General features: G+C 42.9%; 1 protein-coding gene across 1 annotated transcript in view; it reads right to left on the bottom strand.

The window, feature by feature from the left end:
* Nucleotides 1-84: 84 nt before the first annotated feature.
* Nucleotides 85-24,617, bottom strand: part of LOC132086150 (single-stranded DNA-binding protein 3-like) — a 28,392-nt gene continuing 3,859 nt past the window's right edge. Inside the window, exons 3-5 of the mRNA XM_059491617.1 lie at nt 6,492-6,551; nt 4,546-4,616; nt 85-3,017 (exon numbers count right to left, since the gene is read on the bottom strand). Coding sequence (XP_059347600.1) covers nt 2,979-3,017; nt 4,546-4,616; nt 6,492-6,551 — 170 coding nt within the window. The 3' untranslated portion in view covers nt 85-2,978. The remainder of the gene's footprint in view (nt 3,018-4,545; nt 4,617-6,491; nt 6,552-24,617) is intronic.

Below are 24,617 nucleotides of genomic sequence, written 5' to 3'. Positions count from 1 at the left end.
CTGTCCCGTCTCGGCTGTTGAAATGGCCTGGTAAGGCTCAGGATGGCCTTGAGGCAGCCCGCGCTCCAAAGGACAAAAGGAGTCTTCAGGTTTTTCAGTTCTTCAGTGTTGTTTATTAATTATTATCTACAATATTTTCTCCCAGCCCGACAGAGGTCCGCACAGCAAGGCAGCCATGAGCACACTCTGACTCCCTCGGGGCGGCCGCTTATTTTTATACCAAAAACTACGTGTAAGATATTTACCTTTTCCTCCCAATACCTTTCACCCTTGTTGACAAGTGCACATTCAGTAAGAACCAATCTCAAAGTGCCACCATCACCATCGAAGATGGATGACAAGAAGAAGAAGAAGGACAGGACACGCCCTAATTCCTCCATCTTGTCTCCTAGAACCCCCCTGTACCGAGATTCTAAAACCTGTGTTTCACTCTATAATTAACCTATCCCTTCACCATTTATCCCCGTGTGATCCTCCCATCCTCATACAGGTGTTGCGTCCAGTGCAGGATCAAAGTCTAGCCACCAAACACTTCTGGCAACATTCCAGGACTTCTGAGCCCCCCAAGGGTTGTCTCCGTGACTCTGCACATCAGGAATGATGTGCTGAGTTCCCACAGGCTGCTTGCCCAGGGAAGTTACCAGTGCTCTCCTGGGCACAGCTCGGGAGCTGCTCGGGATCTTAAAGGGCTGTGGGGGCCCCCCGTTTGGTGGCAGAGGCCTGGCAGGATGCCCTTCAGACAGGCTGCGCTCCAAAGCAGAAATGAAGAATTTTCACTCTTCAGTATTGTTTGTTATTTCTTATCTATAAAATTTTCTTTCAGCCCGACAGAGGTCTGTAACGCCAATGACTTGTTTTTAAAATTTTTAAAAGTTTAATAGTAATAAAATAGTTAAAAAGAATAGTAACACAATTAGAGTAATAACAATTTGGACAAATTGAATTAAGACAATATGAGACAATAAAAACAAAGAGTTATGGACGTCCGGGTACCTTTTCTGGGCAGCACGAGCCCAAAAAAGGACACCCGTTAACAAAGGATTAACCCTTAAAAACAATAGCCCGTTGCATATTCATACACCTCATACATGATGCATAAATGCCATTCAAACACAGGATTCTGTCTGGTCAGTGTCAACTTCTTCCTTCTAACCTTAACAGCACCTTCAAGCCGGGAAGAAGTTCGTTTCTTCCGATAAGAAGGCAATAAATTCCCTTTCTCTGAAAGATTCAGGTGTCCTGTGGCTGCTATCTCGCTGTGAGCCCTTTCTGTTAAACAAAGCATCTTACATAGCATCGTTTCTATTTTAACAATTTTTATAACCTAAAACTATATTTAACACAGTACTTAAGAAAATTAATGCAGCATTGGTTTCTAACACAACACATATAATATTCATTTTAATATTTGCGAAAAGCCAATCATAAAAGACATGCATTTTTCACAATCCTGACTCTTATTCTTTGTAAATCATTTGGCTTGAGCAATATTTTTTTTATCTACTTGCATCTTCTGGACTATGCTGGCAAAATAAAACAGGGGATTACACAAGTAAGAAATAGAAAAACAGTTGTAACACAAATGAAAGATCTTAATTTCTTCTAATACATTACCCCACCAGTTAGATTTTAACATTGTTTTCTAATTTTTGGACTGGTACCTGGGTTATTATATGCATATATATTTTTCTTTTTTGATTTCTTTTGCTTTTGCTAGAGTGACTTTTCTGTGGTCATCAATTTTCAATGATCTGATATATTGAATTTTCCACAAACATCCCCTTGTTTGGCCAATAAATAGTCTAAAGCCAACCTATTCTAATACCCTAAAGTTTTCGTTTGGCTTAGCTGGCTTTTACTATTGGCTTTCCTTCTAAACTTCTTCTTCAGGAAAAAAACCTTCTCGTTAACAGCAGACAAAACACACAAAAGAAAAAAACTAAAAAAACCTTCTTGTTTACAGCAGACAAAACACACGAAAGAAAAAAAACTAAAAAAACCTTCTTACTTAAGAAAAACAAACCGCTTTGTGAGGTTTGGAGAGTCATCAAATCTCTGCTTTGATTTTATCTTTTAGTGCTTGCCCGCTCCCCCTCTCTTCACGGCCTTGCTGTCAGTGCTGTTTTTGGCCCTTGGCTGCAGGCCCGGAGCAGGGGAGAGCAGCCCCGGGCATGGGGACCCTGGGGGCTGCCCTGGGTCCCTTCTGCCCTCTCTCTCTTCTCTCTCTTTCTCTTTTATGTTATGAACAAAAATTCGGTTAATATATTTTTTTGTGAGAAAAAGTTACAAAGAGGCAGCCAGATCACTGGCCCTGCCCAAGTTCTGCGTGTTTTGTTATTGTAATCACGGGTCGTTGTGGCTAATTGCTCCTTTTGTATTAGCAGAGCCTTGCCCGAGGCTAAGTTTTACCTTTCTCAGAATAGGGAAGACACCTGAGAAGGTGGGGGGGGGGTTATGCAAAGTGACTCCCAAGACCAGAATGCTTTGTGGGACCCCCGACTCCAAACTCACGGAGAAAACCCCAAAAACAACGAGCCACCTAAGAGTTGAGAGACTGGAGTGATGTCTGGATGTGAGGAGCGGAGTGCTGGGCCTGCAAGAGATGCTGGAAACCTTCATCGTTCCTCACCCTGTCTTGGAGATCCCCCGGGCCAGGTCTGGGAGGGGAGCGAGACTCGGACCGAACTAACATCTGGCGGGGAATACCACGCCCTAAAGGCTCCTACGAGGACTGGATTCCCCCAGCTCTGCCCTTAGTGGACACAGCTGTGCATATCCTCTGAGTCGCCTTGAGAGAGACGACAGACGCCGCAGACCCGTCGAGCCGCCCAATCCTGAGCTGATCGCTTTTAATAAAGGCATTAAAACGGAGAAGAAGTCTTCTGGCCCTGTTTATTTCATTTTACAGTAGGATTTGTGTTGTGCTTACATGTTCATCCCAGGCATCCCCGGGCCACCTAAAGCGTTCAGAGGGGGTCTCATGGCACCTCCATAGTTCTGCACAACCACGGGTCAGACTACCACAAAACAAAAAAACAAAACCAAAGGGGAGGGGGAAAGAAAGGACAGCAGGTTAATGACATCCCTGTTCAATGACAACTGCTGCTGCTACGACAGGCCATGCCATTCATGCTTTCAGGATTCCCTGACTGTTGACTAAAAATTGGGATCATTAACCCCAGGGAGAAACAACACAAACAACAGAAACCGGCTAAGAATGGTTAACGTGGTTTCAGGGGGAATTATACTATTTACACATATTCAGTTCAAGTTAATGGCCAGCAAGGGTCAACTTCTAAACCAAGGCAATTCAAAATCAGAACCCCCTACTAAGATTATGAGATATTAAATGGTATTCTTTCTACCTAGATTTCATTATGTTTGTATAAAATTAAAACACATGATATAACTTTTCTAATGCACTATTACATTTCTCTTTCCATGATTCAATTCCAATAAATCACAGAATCCCAAGATGGGACCTTAAAGCCCATCCAGTGTCACCCCTGGCCTGGGCAGGGACACTTTCCACTACCCCAGGTCTTTGATAATCGAAATGAAGAGTATTTAATATGGTAAATAATGTCCTAGCAATGCTAAAAAATTAAATACCCAACACCCATAAAATCTGAGTTTATGTCCTGATACCATGACCAAAGCTTGACTGCACTACTTACAAAAAAAATTCATTTGTCATTAAAAAAATAGCAAATTTATTTTATTTTATATTTATATATGTTTTGCTGGTCGCTCAGCAGAGATTGTGAAGAACTGCACATCTGGTTTGTAGCAAAAATACCCAAAACTGTACAGACAGTTGTGAACAGACTTGAAAGACAAAGCTATTCAATAATTTAGAGTCTAGTTGTTATTCAAACAAGAAGCCACCAGGGAGATTATCTGAAATGGGGAAGCAAAAATGCAGTGTGGGCACAACAAACTGTTCCTGTGGGGGACACCACCACCCATATGCTGCTGACTGGAGTGCAGACAAAACACAGAGGAAACTCCTGGATTTGTGTTCCAGGGGTGCACTAGGCCTGTCCTTGTCCCCCCCTGGGACAGAGACAGAGATGCTCAGGGGGACAAACGGTCGCCTGGACATCTCACTTTACACTAAAATCTCTGCTGCCTGTGCCAAAATTTAGATCAACAGTGGATGAAAGAAAAAGTTTACAGAATTTGGAGAGGTATTTTGGGCAAAGTTAGAAGGTATTAGTATCTTCCTCCTAAACAGCGTAATCAGCAAGGAGGAGGAGGAGGAGGAAACGCCGACTCCACTCCAGGTCTGCCTTGCCAGTGTCAGTCCTTGATTACAAAAACCACTTTTCTTAAGAAAGCAAGTGACAGGGTTATTCTTTAAATCACAGATATTTATGAAAATGACAGATTTTTCATTTCAATTTTGTACAGCTGCAACTCATAACAGATTTTTTTTGTTTGTTTTAAAAAGGGATTATGAAAACAAGTCCTGGGAATCTCCAAGCTAAGCAAAGACAGAGAATATAGACTAAGTATAGGCCTGTCACTAAGGATAGAAAGTACCTGTGGTCCTAATGGCACCGTTCCCCTTGGAGGAGTCATCCTCTGCATCTGCCCACCCATGTTTGGATGACCTGTGAACAAAATATAAAATACATTATATATGCAATACACAACTGGTTTAGTTATGCAAGACACAATCACCTTCTACAGCTACTTTTAATGAATTATCCTTTTCCAAGTAACAGAGAAGCCTAAGGATCAGCACTGTGGAGATGCCACACTGACCCTGCTGCTGTGTGGGGTCCATCCTGCTGGGCAGGAGGGGCTGATTCCCCGGACACCTCAGAGGGCCTGAGGCAGGGAAAACACAGAGGAGAAACACAGAATGCCTTGAAATTCATGTTAAAGACACAGCACACATGTTTCATTCCTAATTCCTGGATGTTTCCTCTGAGTCAGGTGTTAATGTACTTTTAAATTCCCACATTAATCTGCCCTCTGGATTTACTGAATTAGGTTTAAAGCTCATTTTACAGGATTTTACCTGCAGCTGGGTCAAGTGGAAAAATGCTTTTATGAATGGATCTTTGTAGCTGATCCATGAGGTGCTATTTAGCATTTCAAAGCACCATCACATTTTCAGTTAAAATGTATCCTGAGTGAGCAGAATGTCAGAATGGTTTGCGTTGGAAGGGACCTTAAAGCTCATCTCCTTCCAGCCCCTCTGCCATGGGCAGGGACCCTTTCCACAATCCCAGGACCAAACTACCACCTAATCAAAATTTGGGCCTTAAAGCTGCACAACAGTTTATTGCTTCCACACCCTGCCCATCCACGCTGTACCTTGAGTAATATCAGTGCTGCTAAAGCAGCAATTAATGAATTTGGCATAATGTGAATGTAGCAAGAGCTGCAGTTCACTGGGATTATGGGTTACCTTCCACTCTGCACTGAAAATACCACAGTGTGCAGACAAAAACACTTCTGAAACCAAACCTGCAGGCTGGCAGCACTTCAGCCACCACATCCCACCTGCCAGGATTCACTGAGCTCAGGCACAGAGGGTGTGAAACCCAAACCCTTGGCTCAGGGGCTCAGACACCTCTGGCTCAGATAGTATTGGGAAGTGCAAAAATCAGGAGTGAACTGAGCTACAGCAGTAAAATGTTATCAGATATTAAGTGCAGTACTAATGGCACTGCACAGATGATCACCTCATCAAGGTTAATTAAGTCCCTCAGGGCCTTGGTGAGGAAGTAGCCCTGGTACAGGCAGCTTTACCTGATCCCAAACATCACCTGGACAAGTCTTGCCACCTGATACACCCAGCTCACTGAAATTTAGATTTCATAAGTTCTGGTGATAGTGTGTCAAAAGTAATGACAAATTTGTTGAAACTGTGTTACACAAATATAAAAAAATAGCCAGAAATGAGGCTGGGATATAGTGTGACAATCAAAAGGCAGTCCTGGAAACCAAAGTTGAACCAAACTACCTGTTCCATTTATCCTTTCTACTTTTCCCAATATTGTAAATGACCTAGTTTTCCTCTCAGAGTTCCACTGATGTTTTTCTGTCTGCTTGTCTTTAACTTTTCATCTGCTGACAACTCTTTCTCCTCCTCTTTCTGCACTATGGAGAACTTGAAAACACAAATGTTCTCTACTTCCAGAACCCTCTTCTCACAGATGGGCCAGAAAAGGTCCCTGCTGACGAACAGCAGCTCATTACTCATCCTTGTCTCGCTGGCATTGCACATCCTTAGACGGCGATGAGAGAAAATTGGGAATTCAGCGCTTTTAGAAAGTTGCCAGAGTGTCTTTGGGAGCCACAGAGCACTTCATGAGACCTGTTTCTCACCAATAATCCCCATATTTACTGTGGAATAAATATAATTTGTACATCTAGCAGGGATGGGCAGGGACTGAAGCATTTGACACAGAAGTGAGTAGCAGAGGGACAGAACCCTCACCCTGGGCCAGCAGAGCAGCAGCGACCAGCCTTACCTGGTTGGGTATTCTGAGAGGTGGCCTTGGGCCTCCAGGGTACCGGGGGGACATGAAAGGCTGCAGGGAGAGAAGGAAACACTGCTGAATAATCCCGTTCCTCCTGTAAATCCATCCATCCATCCATCCATCCATCCATCCATCCATCCATCCATCCATCCATCCATCCATCCCACCCTGTGCCACTGCCACGCTCACACCCATCCAGCCTCAACACCCCCACAGAGAGCTCTGGACATTGTTCCACAATGTTTAGCAGTATGACATCAATTCAGAGATTCTCAGCCAACCCATCTAGCACGATACATTATTTAATAATTTGTTTCAGCACTTTTGAGTGCAGAATATGAGAAACTTAATGCATTAATAGTGAAGAATAAACCAAAATGAAACATCTATACTTTCCACTAGAGAAGGGGGAAAGATGGAACTTTGGAAGAGAAAACAAAAGTGTTCTTGGGAGAGTTCAGAGGTAAGGAAGATCAAAACAATTCAGAAATACTTTTCATTCGCTTCTTCATAATAGAGTGAAAAGCACCACAAAATTTAACCTGTGGGGGCACAGATTCCCAGCTCATGCTGCAAATATTTAGAATTTTGCTGTTTTCAGCTGCCATGTCACTTCAGTGCTGCGCTCCTGCCATGCCTCCCTGCTCACACACTGGATCCCCTCTCTCACACCTCCCTTTATACCCAAATCTGGCACACCATCCACACCTTGAGATCTTGGCTATCCCTGAGCTACCTCACAGCCCACAGACAAGGCCAGGCCTCCAGATAATCGAGTGGTACTGGCAGCAAAAGCATTTAACTTCTCAGCTCATTCCACCTCAAAGTGTGGCAATAGCCTAGAAATATAAAGAGATGAGGGGCAAATCTACAGGAAAAAGGCACAAATATCTGACTAAACAGAAGATGAAGAGGATGGCTTTGGCAAGCAGGAGTACCTACAGCTCCAGAAGAAAATGAAGAGATAAAAGCATGCTGTGTTCTGAGCACAGGGACAAAAAGACTGATTTAGACTAGCAACAGCTAGCAGAGAAATTGCAATTATTTTACCAATAATTACTACTGGAATTTTTCCTATGATCTTACATCAATAAATTAATGAAACCTTTCACATCCTGGAATCAGATGAAAGCTGAAATAATGTAACCTGCATAAACATGCACTCAAATTAGTGCTAGAAAGCAATTTAAAGTAGAGGGTTTATAAACTGGAGAAGAAAGTTCAATAACAATTGTGAATAGATTAATAAAAAGATACTTGAAATTATGTGCTGTAGAAGAGGGAGGCTCCTTTGTGCCTTCTCTGATGGTGAGAACCTCTGATAAGAAAGAGAAAGGGCTGTGCATGCAACGAGGCCCTCATGAAACAGTAGAAGTGTCAGGAAATTAGAATTTCAGCCATTTCCACAGAGGTCAACCGAGTGCAGCCACTCCAGTGAGGACCCTGGGTTTGACTTGTCTCCTCCAGCAAATGAAACTCAACTTTATTTACAGCTGTGCAGCTCAAAAAGAGGGAAATTTGAATTGTCTCTGAATTCAGCCATGTCTAAAGAGCAGAACCAGCCTACTAATATGCAATAGTAAGAAAAAACCTACTCCTTCCAAGCTTACAAGGATTATTACTGTAAATATTCATGTATCTATGTATTCCACTTAGGTGGAGCTGCAATCAGTGACAAGCAGATTTCAAGTAGTTCCTATGGTCTGGCTTTCCAAAAAAAATGTTACCATTACAAACTTAAATATTCTCATTTTTGTGTCAGTGACTGAACTTATCCCTGTCCACTACCAATATATTGTATATATTGTATTGCGTATTCTATATATCGTTTGTCCACAAAAAGGTCCCACCAAGATGTTTCAAGACAACAAAGAAAATCTGTCCAACATTTTAATGAAAACATATTAAATACTCTCAGCTGTTCATGACAGCAGGAGTGGTTTTAAAGTCCCCACACACATTATTGAGCAATGGATTCTGAAAGACACAAACTCAAGCAGCAGAAACTTTGTGCCATGTGTTTATTCACCATTTCCCTTGTCATTTCCAGAACACCTGGCATTAGTCTCTACATTAATTTCCTACTCTTTTTTTTTATTAGGAGTTGCTGGAATGTCCATTAGGGAGGAACTACTCTGGGCTTCCATTTCTTACAGCAGGCATCCTTCTCTCCTCAATTCTTGACAACTTCTTCCCCTTCTCCTGCAGCACAAACACGCCTGAACTTACTGGGCTCAGAATACTGGGACTAAATTAAAGCAGTGCCCACAGACCTTGAACTGGTCACTCAGATCTTGTTTATGAAGGTGAAAATAAAATGTTTGCAACTTTGTGAAAGGCCGCCCTGCTGCCGCAGGGCCCAGAGGCCAAAGGCCTGTCCCGAAGCACTGAGGCAGCTGAAGCGGGAGGCAGGAGAGCTGGGAGCAGCTGCCCCAGCGCCCAAAGCCCAGGCAAGGCCAAGCGACTGCGTTGCCCAGCCCCACGCTGCCTGCACGGCTTCAGCCACTGCCCCTTCTCACCATCAAGGGATTCTTGCCCAGCACTACGAGGCCTCGGAGTGCCAAGTAACGCCTGGCCATGTGCTCGCTCTGCAGGTTCTGTGCCAGGATCTCCAGAACGTTGTCACTGCATTCCCTCAAGTCCAGGCACTCGAGGACCTGAAAGGCACAGGGCAGTGACAGGGGAGCCGGCCGGCAGGAGCCCGGAGCCGCACAGGGCTGGGCCCAGGCAGCAGCACAGGGCACAGGCACTGTCCTGGCAGCTGTGCCTACGAGAGGCCAGAGGGCTGGGAGGCAGCTCAGCCAGGCAGCGCTGGCCTTGAGGTTCACCTCCACAAGGAATGCCAGGGCAGGGAAATCCCAGTATGGCATCTCTTTGCCGAGCAGGGCGAGCAGGTAGAATGCAATCCCAGAACAATAGTGTATGGCTGAATGGCAAAGTATCCTGACGAGAGGAAAAGGAAACAAGATCCTGAGCCAGTGGGGCAAACCTCTCCCAGGAGTGACTCACAGAGTTCCCATCTTTCCCCAGCATCCTTCCAGCAAGGGGCCTGGGCCATTTGGGAGTTGGTTGCTCATGGGCACCCTCCTCTCCCAGCCGTTTCCAGTGTGCTTGGCCGTCCCTCAGTGACAAGGCCCTCTGGCCCATGAGCACGGGGACTGTGTGGGACACCTGGGCACAGAGCACAAATGTCAGAGGCAGTGGGGAGAAGGGGCTCTCACCTGGCCAGCAGAGCCACGGCAAAGTGGTGGGTGTCAACAGAGAGCAGCGTGTCCCAGCCACACCTGCGTTCCATTGCCACCACTGAGGCAAAGTGAAAATTTTCCAGGATAGAAATCCATTTTAATTTAGGTGAAATGTACATTTTTGAGTTGAGTCTGTGGTTAGAAATCATAGTTATTTAGCCAGGCTGCAAGGCCTAAGCTCTGTGAAGTTACTTCAGCGAAGGACAGAGATAAAGGGGGGGAGACAGAAGAGGATAGAGAGAGACAGGGACTGCTCCAAGGGCAAGTCAGCCTGACCTCGGAATTTTTTCTGATAAAAAGGAACTGGTGGTAAAAGTCACAGAAACCCATAAAAATGAATATGTATGAACCTATTGTGAAACTGCATGCACATATATTAGAGAGAGAGATAAAAAGAGACCTGAAGTTCCCTGAGGCACGCATGCCTTTGCACTGTCATAAACATTCCGGCTTTACAACTTTCACAAAGCTGTGAGGTTTCTTCTTTTCTCCACAAAACACCACGCCCTCCTTGACCACCAAAGCTCCCACAGGTGCCACCACCGGTCCCTGAGGAGGATCCCAGATGGTGGCGGTCCAGTTTCCCTTTAGTCGAAACCATAAATCCTTGAGGTGATGTTCATCTTCCTTTCTCAAGCTGTTTTTCTCTGCTTCAATAAGGCATGAGATAAGCATATTTCCTTTATATATATTCCAAAGCTATAGTTTCAAGGATACAAGTAATATTCTAAAATTATACTTCAAAAGGTTATTATTGCAGAACTCTTTATGGATTAAATGCAGGCAAAAAGCAACATCTTTAACACTTTAATTCCAATGCTCCTAAATCAACTAGGGTTAATTTGCAAACAAAAGATAGGTTCAAAGGCCTTTTTCCATGCTTTATTCTCCTCAGTTATTAGTAGAATTCACAGCTCTCCCATTGTCGGGGTCCACACATTTCGCATTCACAAATACACGCGTCGCCTGTTTGTACCTGACACGAAACACAGCTTTGCATCTTACCCAACCAACACAGCCCCGTGTGCTCAGCACAGGGCCCTGGGCACAGGAGGCAGCTCAAGCCAAGGGGCAGCAGCCAACAGCCCCTGATGGGCTCTGGGCACAGGGCAGGCAGGAGAAGCCCCCAGGTTGCTGGGGGTCCCATGAAGGACGCTGAACAAACACCCAGACATGGCTCCGTGCCTCAGTTTCCCCATCTGCAATGGCATGGACATCAAGGTGTCCCCACAAACTTCTGCAAGCAGCCCTTCCAGCCACAGCTTCCCTGCTCTGCTCCTCCTGAGCTAGAACTGCTGTTCCCATGGAGGAGCTTTCTCAAGAGAGTTTGACCCACACAATCATTACAGACACAGTTCTGAGATACGAATCCAGGGCATTCCCAAACATCCTCTGAAAAGAGCAGCAACAGTTCTACCCAGGGCACAGAAGAATCCTAGAGGAAAGGACCAGCTTGTCAGCAGTTCACCAGCTGGCACAGCCAAGAGCAAGAGCTTCAACAACCAAACTTGGCTGTCCTGAATCTAGCACAGCACCTCACCTGTCCTTCAACTCAGCAGACACACTCCAAAAGTCACCAACATACACTGAAATCAGCACTTGAAGCTGCACAACACTCACCAGTTGATTTCATGGTTGATGCCAATCAGTGCCCACTCTGCCTTTTGGTTCAAAATCAAGAACCAGTGAACTGTGTCCTCTATTGTATTCACAGGACTGCCCCTGGCTCTGCTCTGCACATCTCAACAAGAGACACCTGCCCTTGCTCAAGGAGAAAGCTGCTTATGCAGAAACAGCCCATGACCACTTTGGGGGAGGGACAGAGGAGAATCACCTTTGATGGTGAAAGGTTCCCTCCTGATTTCCAAACGAAAAAAGCAGCACTTTTCCTCCAAACACAAAGCCAGCATCATTGTTTCTCCACTTTGGGCACACCTGCTCACCACTTTTCTCTTGCTAAGGAATAACTTCCTTGTTCTTCTTAATCCATCTCCCTTATCTCATTGGTATCATCCAGTGCAGATTGCTTTCATTCCTTCATTCTGGCCTTGAGCCAGAACCTCCCACCAGCAGCAGCCCAGCTCCAAAGCTGCAGAGCAGCCAGCATCAGTTCTCCTGCTTCCACTCCATTATCCTGCAGCACATGGCTCAGGCTGGCAGGGACAAGGCCTCACGCTGCTGTGGTGCTGAGCACTGAGCTCTGCCTCCCCTATGATCAGCCCTTCTCCCTTTGGCTGGGCCAGGATTGTCTCTTGCTATGGCACCAGCCCACGGGATGGTGCCCCAGTCCTTGGCACAGTTCCTGCTGCACAGTTCCTGACTCCCACATCAGCCCTTTGCTGGCTGTGCAAAGGAGGCACCAGAGCCCTCTGTGCACAGGAGCTGGGAGCACAGCTTGTGCCCCACAGCATGGCCATGAGAGGTGAGCTGAGGCTGCTGCTGCCCATCTGGCACGGATTATTCACACAAGGTTATACAAACACTGCTGCTGCTGCAGAATCAGCCAGGCTGGCCCATCTGCAAAGCCCGGGGGGCCTTGCTGGGTGTTCAGGTGGGACATCCCAGAGCAGCTGCTGCCCAAAGCTGATCCATCCCACTGTCTGCCATGGCCCAAGGCATGGGGAGATCCCTGCAGGGAGGAGTCATTCCAGCTCCCAGCTACCACACAGGGCAGGAGGCAGCCTCACGCTAAAGCAATGCCAGCATCAGAACAGAGACTAAGACTTCAGGAAACACCTTTTTTCTCTGCTCCACCCCAAAAGGAGGTGGGTGGGGGATGTCCCAGAGACAGCCACAGATGTGCCCACCCAGCTCCCAGGGTCCTTACTTGATGGTCAGGATGGCAGGCATAGGAGATCCAGCCACACTGAACTGGAACTCCTCCTCAGAGCTCCCCAGCACGGTGGCACTGAAGGAGATCTGCACAGCCTGGCTCCCGCCTGCTGCAATGGTGCCCTCCTCGGGGGCAAACTTGAAACACAAACCCAGGTTGGTGGCTGAAGGGAGACAGGTGAAGGGAGCATCAACAGCTCCTTGGTTCATCAGTTTCACCTGCAGCAGCAAGAAAGCAAAATGGAAATACGTGTGGAATCTTCCCTTCTTGTGAGTTATTGTCCAATGATGCAATGAACACCCAGAAAAGGCAGAAGATGCTTTGTGCTGCTGAATGGCAGAAGTCAAAAGATTCAACAGGACAAGTTCTGCCTTTGGGTTTTCATGCAGAGCAGTGGCAACTCCACAGAACTGCAGTCACCCTGGGCTTATCCCATGGACACAGAGCAGTGCCCCTCTGCTCAGCAGCACCAAACGCATTGAGAGCTGGCGCTGAGAGCAACGTGGGCTGATTGCAGCTGCGTAGGGAATCACCCCAGAGCTGCTGCTGCCCCAGTGAGCACAGCTCCAACAGCACCATCTACTCCTTCACCTTTTCCCAGACCATGAAAACAATACATTGAGAATGAGGCATCAGCATCAAAATGTACAGACAGCACCATCTTTTGGTGAGAAAACTCAGCGTGTCTTTGCCTCCCACAGCCAAGCTTTTGGAAGTGTCGGGCATAATGCAATGCCTCATTTTCTACCTCTTTCAGTTGCTGTCTCATGAAGTTTTTGCAAGCTTGACACTACTTGGGGGGAGGGAAATAGGTAGAAAAATCCTTTGCTTTATTCCCAGGAACACTTTTCTCTTTCTAGAGCCAGCGATGCACTGAGGCTGAAGTGTGGTGAGGGACTGGTCAGCAAGGGAGAGAACTCCCAAGGATTTCCTGTGATTGCAGCAATAAGCAGGAGACACTTGACTGGGAGCTGTTGGCAGTGGGCTGAAGCTCAAAGGCAGCCAGTTTGTTGCAGCTGCTTCTGCAGAGCCCAGTCCAAAGGTGCCATGTGTCTGGCACTGCCACAAAAGCCTCTGAACATGCAGCTTTTGGAGCCAGTGCTGGTTTCATGTGCCAAGGGGTTGTTTTGCAGGAAGCCTCCCAGCTGATCCCTAAGGAAGGCTGCCCAAAAGCAGGGACTGGGACTTCAGGAACAACTGACACACCTTTGTGACCCCCCAGATTTGAGCAGTCCATCAAATATTCCCTGCTCACAAGTGCCCAGGCTGGCAGCAAGTCCACAGCTGCACCAGGCTTGCTGCTGCCTCAGGAGCCATCAGGATCCATCCCAAGCCCTGCTGCTCACCTCATAGACATGGGGGGTGTTGACGAAAACATTCCCAAGGTTCAGAGCAGGAGAGCTGAGTTCAACCAAGGGTCCTTGGCCTTCCCCTCTGAGCTGCAGGGGCAGCCTGCTCTCACAGCCTGGGGAGAGATGTCCATTGCAGTACAATCATTCCCTCTGCTCCACTGGATTTTCCAGGCTGCCTCAGTGCTAGTCCCCGACTCTGAGCTGAATGCAACCAGCTCCTGATGCTGCAGGAGAAGATATGCACCCTTCTCTTCCCTCAGGACATATCCCCTGAGGCTGACTTCCAATTTCTAACCCATTCCTTGGGCTGCTTTCCAATTTGAGCCACCAGTTTGCTGAGTTTAAAACATCTCTGGTGCCTGTAATGATAGGTCAGGGAGTAATGGTAGAAATGGAAAGAAAGGAGATTTAGAATAGATATTAGGGAAGAAATGTTTCCTGTGAGGGTGGTGAGGCACTGGAGCAGGTTCCCCAGGGAAGTTGTGGAGGTTCCAGCCCTGAAAGTGTTCCAAGCCAGGCTGGATGGGGCTTGGAGCTCCCTGCTCTAGAGGGAGGTGTCCCAGCCCATGGCAGGGGCCTTGTGACTGGATGATCTTTAAGGTCCATTCCATCCTTAACATACTGTGATTCTGTGCTTTCCTTCCCATGCACCTAGAGCAGCTTTGAAATCCATTCAGTGCAGGCACAAAGCTCCTACAGAGTTTGGCAATTCCCAAACTCCCTGGCCCAGGAGCACAGGACTTTGCTGCCCCAAGTGCTCCCCTTGTGACACTCAGCACTGTGTTCTATTTCCACAGACTGAGAGCTGCAAGGTGACAACTGCCACACAGGGAGAGAAGCAGCTGCTGGCCAAGGCTGCTCCCTCTACCAACAGCCCGGGCTCAGTGGGGCTCAGCCCCCTCTGCTCTGCTGCTGTCTGGGCACTGGGAGGTGGTCCAGGCTCAGGGAGCCCATTTCTAACTCAGCTCCTGCTGCCTGATGATGGATCCATGGCAAATGGAGCCATCCTGGAGGCCAGGGGCCTGCAGGGGCTGAGTGCTTGTTCACTAAAGTTGTTCTGCTCTGGAGCTCTCTGGCCTTTGAGGGAATGCTGGCAAAGCCATGGCATGAAAACCTCTCCCTGCACTGCCAGAGAGGAGGGAAGCGGGGGGGGGGGGGGGGGAAGATGGCTGGGTTTCTCTCTCTGCTAGAGACATTTCAGCTAACTGGCGTAGCAGTGTAGTATATACAGGCACCATCTCGAGCTGCTGTGCAGGTGTGAGATAAGGAGGCTTAGGGGTCTGATAAGAAGAGGCTAGGGCAGGTTGCCCAGAAGTTTTGGCAGCTTTCCCAGAAGCTTTGGCACCCAGCCCAGAAGCTTTGGCAGCTTTCCCAGAAGCTCTGGCAGCGTGCCAGGTAACTCCCATGGCATCCAAACTTCCTTCACCAAGTTCCCAATCAGAGCCCCCTTCTACCTCAGAGGCCCCCTCTGCCTCTGACCCCCTGTCAGGTTCTGTTATCAGCCCCGACTCTTCGTCCGCATCTTGCTCCGTTTCTCTCTCTACTTTCCATTCTTTTAAAGCCTCAAAGAGCGAGTTCCAGGTTACTGCTAAATCAACAGCTGTTTTATCTCCCGCTCGAATGACTTGCCAAAGTCTGTCCCCGACTTTCTTCCATGCCTTAACACTAAATGCTGTGTCGGGATCAGTGCCAAAATTCTGTGATTTAGCCCACAGCAATATATTACGAAGAGCATAGTCTGACATATTAATTCCCTTATTTCTTAACAAAACTTTCCATGTAGACAGAAAATTTTCTTCCTCTTTAGATAAATTTTGTCCCATTATTACTAGTTGGTGGCTCACCTACTTCCAGGTGTCTTGATTGGAGGTAATCAGGTCCGGACCTCCCTGTGGCTTCCACCTGCCACTCTCAGCTGCACCAACGCCGCCTCCCCCACTACGTCCCAGTGGGTCACGGTTGCCAATTGCTAGGACCCCGTATGGGCCCCCACTGACTATGCTCTTATCACGTCGGGGATCACCAAAATGTCGCAGTCGAGGCGGTCACGACATAAAGCAGAGACCACAAGCAGTCTCAGTTGGTAACACTTGGCAACAGTTTATTAATGAAAATGGCTGATCTTTTATACACTTTCCAGTTGTTTACCCTTCTTCTACCTTAGCTATTGGCCACAATAATTCAATACCATGCCATTGGTGAAAAGTTACTCTGACTCCACCTAACTTTCTAAAAATGCTTCATCCAGCTGCAGAATGCTCTTATCTTCCTTCTCTCGATCTCCTTGGTTACGGCCTTGGAGAAAGCTCCTTATCAGCTTCTTCTTCTTACTTCTTGCTCCTTTAGCTAACAGGCCCGCTGCTAGCCCCTTCCACAGTTATGTGAATGGCACAGGAGAGCAGGAAGAAGAAATATTAAGACCAAGCTTTTAGAAACCCTGGTATTTTTGATTTGTAGGATGTGAAATTAAACTAAATATATTGGTAACATTATGAGAGGGGAAAAAAGTCCACATCTACTGCCTATTTAGATCTTTGAATATATCAGTGAGCTAAAACAGTTTCAACAGTTACATGCAGTTAACCCAATTTTTGCGCATTTTCTAATTTAAAATCATTTGAATTGCATTTAACAGAAAAATTCAAAATACCAGTAGTACAGTGCTTATATGTTTATAAGGAAATAAAGCTTATATATAAAGCTTTTTTCCCTGAAAAAGTATCAATGCATATTAAAAACATGAAACCTTCTACATATTTGAAGCAACATTTGCTTCTAATATGCAGTTCCTTTATGTTAATGTAGAAGTCAAGGTCCTATTTTAACCTGGGGACAATACTCTACCTACGAATCATTGATGAAACAACGGTTTTCAAACATCCATGATGTGATTTCAGTTATAATATTAAAAATCTTAATTAAAAAATATTATTAAAAAATAAAACCTGAAAATACTTTAGTTCCAGTCAAAGAAACTCTTAGCTTCTACTCTACTTTTCCATGCTTTCATAGCTGTTGCTGCAGTTTTGGTCGAGGCAACACGGATGAAATGCCGTCTGTTTAGCTTAAATCACCAAAGTGAGACTGCACTTCAGGCACCTCAAAGCAGAGACACTGCAGGAAGTGCCCAGCTTTCAAAGCCGTGGGGACAAGGTCACCACACACCTCAGACCTTCACAAAGATGGCCCCTTTGGGTGCCTAACCCCAGGCAGACCAGATCCCTTAGAGGCTGCTCATTCCTTTTCCCCCATGGAGTGGGTATGACACTGAAGCACTGCCAAGAAGGTCCTGCCCAGAAACCTCCTTTAGGATTCATTCAGCCTCTTGGGCTCACTGAACTACAGCCTGCACGGGATTGTAAGTGGGTTAACAACAGTTCAATGTGATATTTGGTGATATAGCTTTCATTAAGGCTAGATGTAAGCAAAGTCGCTTCACAAACAAAAAGTGATGGTTTAGTGGACTTTTTTTTTTCATTAATATTGAAAAAAAAGCATTGTAACTTGTTCCTCTTGTATATTCTTTAACTAACCACAGGAAAATAAAAGCTTTTAAAAACCCCTACAGATTTGATTCTCATAATAAATCAGTAAATACCATCTTTAATCTAGTTTCAAAATAAAAACCTTAACGAAAAAGCTGTTAATCTGGTTTTCTTGCATGATGTTGCCCATAAACAGCTAGCTATTTTGCACTTACTATAAACCAGCAAACTTAAATTCTGTCAGGTTAGCAGCATGTAATTGTCGAAGGAAGGGGACCAGGACACCAGCTGGTTCATCACAGGTCCAGTTTATTGAAGAAAGCATCAAACACTTATACAGCAAATAATAAGCTTATGAATATTCTGTAAGCCAAGCGATCTATTGGTTAAACTATACCATTAACTCTTCCTCATTCCTTAGGGGTTACATCTCTCTTTTCTCATGTCTCTTTCACTATTTGTTATCATACCCAGCTAGGCCCAAGGACATGCTATCTTACAGGTGCAGGACTTGGAATTAGCCACGGCTTTGTACTTTTCCAGTCTCTAGTCAGCTAAATTTCCCAACATGTAATAATTAGCAGGTGTATAGACTAAAATGAAGCTAGTTTTCACTTAATATCTAAATTAATTGCATCAAGTTTCTAGTACAGGAAAATGTACTGCACCTAACAATGCTTCTAACACGGACAGTCCTCTTTATGCTTGTGCACTCCCACAAATCCTCTTGTTAAGTTAACAGGAACAATCTTACACAAGCAGGCTGGAAAAATTTTACTCCTACATCAGGTTATAAAACACTAACATTTATTTATTTAAACTGATTAAAACACAAATATGATGATTTTACTTCTGAGCCTGATAAATAATTATTTTTGGAAGTGTAGTAATAGAATTACCATTGGCAACAATGAATTCAGGTGTGACTACTGAATAGCAAATTCCACACCCCCAAGAAGGACTGCAAGGAGTGTAACCAAAAGGCTTGGAATCACACAATTTAGGTTGGAAAAGACTTCTGGAGGCCATCTTGTCCAAAACCATACTTAAAGCCTGTATAATTAAATCAGGTCTGTGCTAGTAACAAGTCTTACCCTCTAAATTAGGAAGCTGGAAGCCAAGTGCTCAATGAGAATGGTCCCCAGAATAAATACATCTCTGATCTTAACTGCTAAACCATGTTTGGGAGTCCCACGAATGAGTACAGATCAAAATGCCACGAGGGAGCTCTTTAAGAATAAAAACCATAGATGATGGTGTCCCAGCACGTGGGAAAGCGACAGCGCTGTGTTTAACAGGGCAGCACAGGCGCAACCTCACTGTGCCCTCTTTCGGACAAGCGCGCTCCTTTGTGTGGCTCAGCAAATAAACAGTTATTGGATTTGCTTGTTCCAAATGCCGGGAATGGGATGGAAATAATCCTAAACACATTTAACAATAAGGTTTGACTGAGAACCAAAGTGCAGTCAGCCCATTCTGCTCTTTATGGACTCTCCATAAAAACTGAGCAGTTCATCAACTCATTTCTAGTCAAGTATTTACCAGAAAAAGAACACAAAGCAAAGGTAGATTTATATCAAAGGTTACAGGCAGAGTGTGTAATCCCGTATCAAGGAAAAAAAAGAAGAAAACACAAGCTGATTATTCTTAGACTTTCCTCTGAAAGCAATGAGCCTAAGCCTATAGAGCACTGACCACAGGGACAATGCCTATTCACTACACAATCTCACTGAAGTCCCTGAAACTACCAACTGAACACATTATTTAGAGGTTTTCAAAACTGGACTCAATACCACCCAATTTCCTATTTCTATCCTAAACTCACGTTTAAGAATTCAGAAGATGAGTTCAAGAAAATCCGTAGGCCCTATGGCTCACATGATAAAAATCTAATTTACAAGAGGAAAAATCTAAAGTACTCACAGGTTATTAAAAAATTAAATAGCCTTTTCTTCTGCACTTTCTTTGCAAAGTAAGGCTTTCAAATGAAAAATCAAGATTATTCTACTGGCATTTTAACTCCACCCAAATTAAAAAAAAAAAAAAAAACTGATATAACAATAATTACAGCTAAGCAACCAGCAGTAAATTTTGTATCAAATAAGCAAATACAAAATATTCTGCCCTAGATCCTTGAATGAATTTTAATGAGTGCCGCCATTTTGATTGAATGAATATTTTATTTTGGACCTCAGGAATTCTACCTCCTGATGACGACAAATTATGGGGAGAACACAGGAAACATTTCTACTCACGTGCCTTTTTTTAATTACAATATTTAAAATCTCAAACAATGTTAAAACATCTTATTTAAAGAGAAAAGCTTATGTACAAGCCCAGATATATTACATTTCTATTACTGATCTGCACTGATTAAGTAAGGGCTGACTTATGCAGCTAATATTAAATTTAGAAATTAAATACATGTCCATATTATATGCAGCCTAGCTGGAATTCACTAGATTAAACATACTAATTAATTTGGTCATGGTGTGCTTTGTATTATAATTCAGCATTTATTTATGAGGCCACATATTCAGTTTACTGAATTTAATGTCTGCACTGTCCTTAAACATATCATTAGAAGTGCTAACATTTTATATCATTAACCCTGTATCAATCCACAATTAACATGAAATTATCGAAAGAATAATAAGAGCAGCTATGCATTTTTAAGCTACTTAAAACATTTCTAAATGTAATTATAACTATTTCATGCTAAGTAAGAGTTGATATTTCATTTTCATGCTAAGATACTCTTCATTTAAGAAAGAAAATAAAACACCAGCTTTTTTAAACACTTGTTACTTCCAGGTTTCCTGTAGAGCACAGTCATTCATAGTTGTATTTCTAAGTTACCATACCTTTAGATAGATTGGATTACTAGGTGGGTCTTTTTTTCGTACTCTATCAAGACACAAATGACTGGAAAACTTCCTGATAGGTGATGAGCATTTCTGCTCCCAGCACTCACTGAGATGTCACTGTGCACTTCAGACCCTAAGGTTTTTTTACGCCTCCCAACACACCAGCCTGTGTTGAAATCACAAACTTCAGCAACTGACAGACAAATGAGGGGAAAAGGACAAATCCTCCTGTAATTTTGTACTGTACATTTACTAAGTCACTACTAAATGGTCAAAGTACATGCACATGCAGATACAAATCTATAGTTTAAAAAATCTGCCAGGAAGGCTTTTCATTCATCTGCCATCAATTTACACTAAACCCAAAGTAATAATATTGAAGATTAGACAATCCAAAACATGTGTGCATATATGCATAATTACCAGCAAAGCAAGATATGAAAAAGAATATTTCCCACCTTACAATATGAAAGGGCTCCTTTCTGTCTAAATTTTTAATTTTCTAACTAGCTAGGGATGAAGGGAGATCAAATTTGAGGATTTCATATTTATCAGTCTGATATACCAAACACAAAGTAGAATTTCTCAGCACTCTCAATTACCTGTTTATTATCCCGAACTAAGCTCAATCATTTGCAGAGGTCCAGCATTTGTCCAGTTCCTTCATTACTTTAAAAATACAACATTTCTGCCTTCCAGCTTGGGAACAATGACAAACAAATGATAATTTAGTAACTGCTGCCTCAATGTTAAGACTTCCAGTGACTCTGCCTTTATTGCTAAAGTAATACACAAACGCTCCCAACTTGTAACCAAGATTTCAACCAGCTGATTTGCTGGAATACAGTATCTTTCCTCAGTTCCAGTTGCATAGGTTTGGATGCTGCCACTCAACCTTTTGACACTGAAATTTAGAATCTCTCTTAAAAGGAATAGGGAGACATCAAATACTTGAATAAATTCAGTAGTGTGAATAAAGAATGTCTTTCTTTAAAAAAAAAAACTGATTTAATAAAATGAATTATTTTCTGCTTTGCCAAGTTTACTAACAGAATAAGAGGTTTTTTCTTTTAATGGAAAAAACCCATCTGAGCCATGATGCTTTTGAGAGGCACCAAAGCCTATTCAAATAAGCCATGTATTTTACAAAAGGAAAGAAGTAAACTGCTTATTAAAAAAAAAAAAAAAGTAATAATTAAAGCAAAATCTAAATGGAAAGTGTTTCAGGAGCACAGCCCTACATGCCATGACCCAGAAGGTAAATGGCAACGTCTTCCCTGAGGTGAGTAGAGCTATGCTGGTTTGCGTTAGCTGGTCATGTCCTAGCTGCACAAACCGTCATACACTCAGCCTTGAAAACAAAATTACCCCACCTACCCCAGCTTTCTATAGGTACAAACCATAACAAAGCTGAGAGGAAAAATATTAGCAATACAATTTGGTTTTAGATTTTTGTTAGAGAACTGTGATATTATTTGCTTTTAATAAGCTGCTTTACACTCATTAGTCTCAAGTATTACATTGTGATATTTGAAAATATATTAACAATTTGCTGTGGCAAGCAACATTTGATATATTTTTTTAAAGACGTATTATTGCTCCTGTCATTAGAGTACAAACTTCTTGAGACAAGTGCTAGTCAGTTTATTTATGTGGAATCCTAAGCATAAAGTTTCTGTAAAATTTCTTTAGAAAGGTCAGACAAATGTTCAAAGGATTATAATGAGAATGGATGAGGCCTTTGAAGGACTATGCAGTCTTTCATTTGCTAATCTAAAGTAACACTTATTAGCAATGATGATTTCTTCAACCACTACATAGTCACCCCCCTCCATGAACCAGTCAAAGTGTATCAAGGACTTCTATGATTTAGGAATCTATTGCTGTATTGTAATAAATCATGGAGGTGATTAATTTCTTTCCCCCTCCTCTAAAAATTCTCACATGCAACTTTCTATTCAACTCTTGCCAAGAAAAATGTTTTAAATCTGTATTTTACCAATTTTACCCTTGACAGTTTTCTTAAGACACTAAAAATTGTCAAGACTCAAATAAGGAAATAAGACACATTAGTTCCTTTGTACATTGGCTCAACTGCTGTCAAGAACACTATTAGAAATTCAATACAATGTTGAAAAATAACACCACCAGCACAACTGATTTCAACACAACACATTCTAAGTTCCACACCAAGACAGCTTTTATGATAATAACTGCTGCTTTTCTGAATGTTTCTCATACTGTTACAGGAAAAACTGAAGTCATAATATCTTAAGATTTTTGCAATTTTACACTTCTGTAATTCAGATGCAAAAGACACGTGTAGATCTTAACTCATGAAATGTAAAGGCTTATAGAATACAAACTTTAGACCATCATTACAAAAGATATCCTCCTTTCTTTCAAAATAAATTACTTGAAAGAGTAAACCAAATTGGCAAACCTGTTCTGCAGTAAAAATTTCTGCAATCATTCCAGGATTTTGCTGGGGATGGAATGGAGGTATATTGGGGGAGAATAGAAAAAGAGGCATAGAGACTCTATTATCACATAATTTTAATCCATAGCTAGTTCATGTTAAGATTTTAATGTTAAAGATTTACTAGCAGTGTGATAAGATGTTTTAAATTATTTCTGGTTACTTTCCTGATTTTTATATTTTTTTTCTCAAGTTGAAAAGTTTTCCTTTATACACAAAGATTGAATTTGCATTCACGAACTCCTAATGTAAAAGTGAACCAAAGTTACTATAACTTTTAATGCATATTTCAGTTATTAAGATACTTTAACACAAACTTCTACAACAGCTTCCCAGTTCACGAGTACATGACAATCCAGGTAATTTGATGATTTCAGTGGATTTGCAGAGTACGTTAATCAGTGCTGAATTCAGTACAGCACTTTGCAGTTTCTAGTTTACTGTTTTGCTTTCAATACATCTAGGCACTAATGTTTGCAATTAACTTTTTTTGTAGACACAAACATACACATCAAGTATCAACAACCTCAATCTGTTACAGACTTAAATTGCAAAATTTAAAATAATTAGGTCACCTAGATTTGAACTTATATGTTGAATTTCAGCCTAAACTATAAAAGCACGCCCACTTCTTTGCAAGACTCACATTTGCAAGCATGTATCAGCACAAAACAGTTCCAGACTTAACTTTTCAATCTTGTGTCATCCAAGTATCAGCTTTGCATAAAATGTATTTTAACATAAGAGCAAATTGTCCATAAGTTGAAAGTATGGAACATGAAGACAGACTTGCATCTAAGATGTCCATCAGAGATACAGTTTGTGTTGTACTCTCCATTTTATTATGTTGAAGATACTATTCCCTTCATATTTGTTCAGTAGCAGCTATTTCAGTTGTAATATTAAAATGAACCTGTACAAATAATGTTTATTCCATAAAGCCAGAGTGAACTAAAAGGAGAGGAGCACTTAGAGCCTGTTATTCATAAACATTTTGTAATTTTATTACTTCTGATCTGCATAAGACCAGAAATACTTTTGTGCAATGCTTCAGTTGCAACGTTCTGTTACTGTTAACATGCACACTTGAACTAAAAGACAAATGTAATTAGTCCAATCTGCAAACTTAAAAAATTGACTGAATGCAATTAGTACATCTTGCAAGAAACAACTGTAATTTAGATTTAAATTACTATCTTCATAACAGATGCATACACCTATATTTTCTTAGAATTGTTACAATTGTTTAAAATTTTCAGAGGTTTCTCATATATGTTTTTTAAATTTGGCCTTTTTAAACTTATTTTTCTCTCAATATTGAGGAAGCATTTTTTTTCCTGGACTTTAAATGTTTATGCATCACACTCAGCAGTAGTGTGTGACCATAGTCTAGTGGTTAAGAATTAAACAGTGGTGAAGCTGAGACCAAAAGGTGCACAGACAGGATGTGCAAATATTTCACTAGCTATTGAAACAAGCACAACTCTTGCTCCTTTTAAAAGGGAAAAAACAGCATTGACGTCTATTTCAATAACTATGCAAGCAATATCCAGTAGGTGTGCACCTTGTCATCTGAAACTAGCCTTCTGAGTTTTGATTTCAAATGCTAAAGCTTTTCCTCCAAACAATCCAGGAGACATGCATTGTAACAGAACCTAGTGATGCACAAAGACACTGTCTATGCCTCATACCTGTCCCTTCAGACTGTCTGTGAAGCCCAATACCACAGTAAGGAACACCATTTAATATAAGTGGTTTTAGGATTTTTGGAGTGTGTTGCGTTTTTTAGTTAAAAAAAAAAAAACAAAAAAAAAAAACAAAAAAACCAGCACAGCATTTTTTTCTAACTTCTCTGT

Source organism: Ammospiza nelsoni, chromosome W (genome assembly GCF_027579445.1).
Source record: "Ammospiza nelsoni isolate bAmmNel1 chromosome W, bAmmNel1.pri, whole genome shotgun sequence".
In the NCBI taxonomy this organism is placed as follows: domain Eukaryota; kingdom Metazoa; phylum Chordata; class Aves; order Passeriformes; family Passerellidae; genus Ammospiza; species Ammospiza nelsoni.
This window is presented reverse-complemented; position numbering and strand designations above follow the sequence as displayed.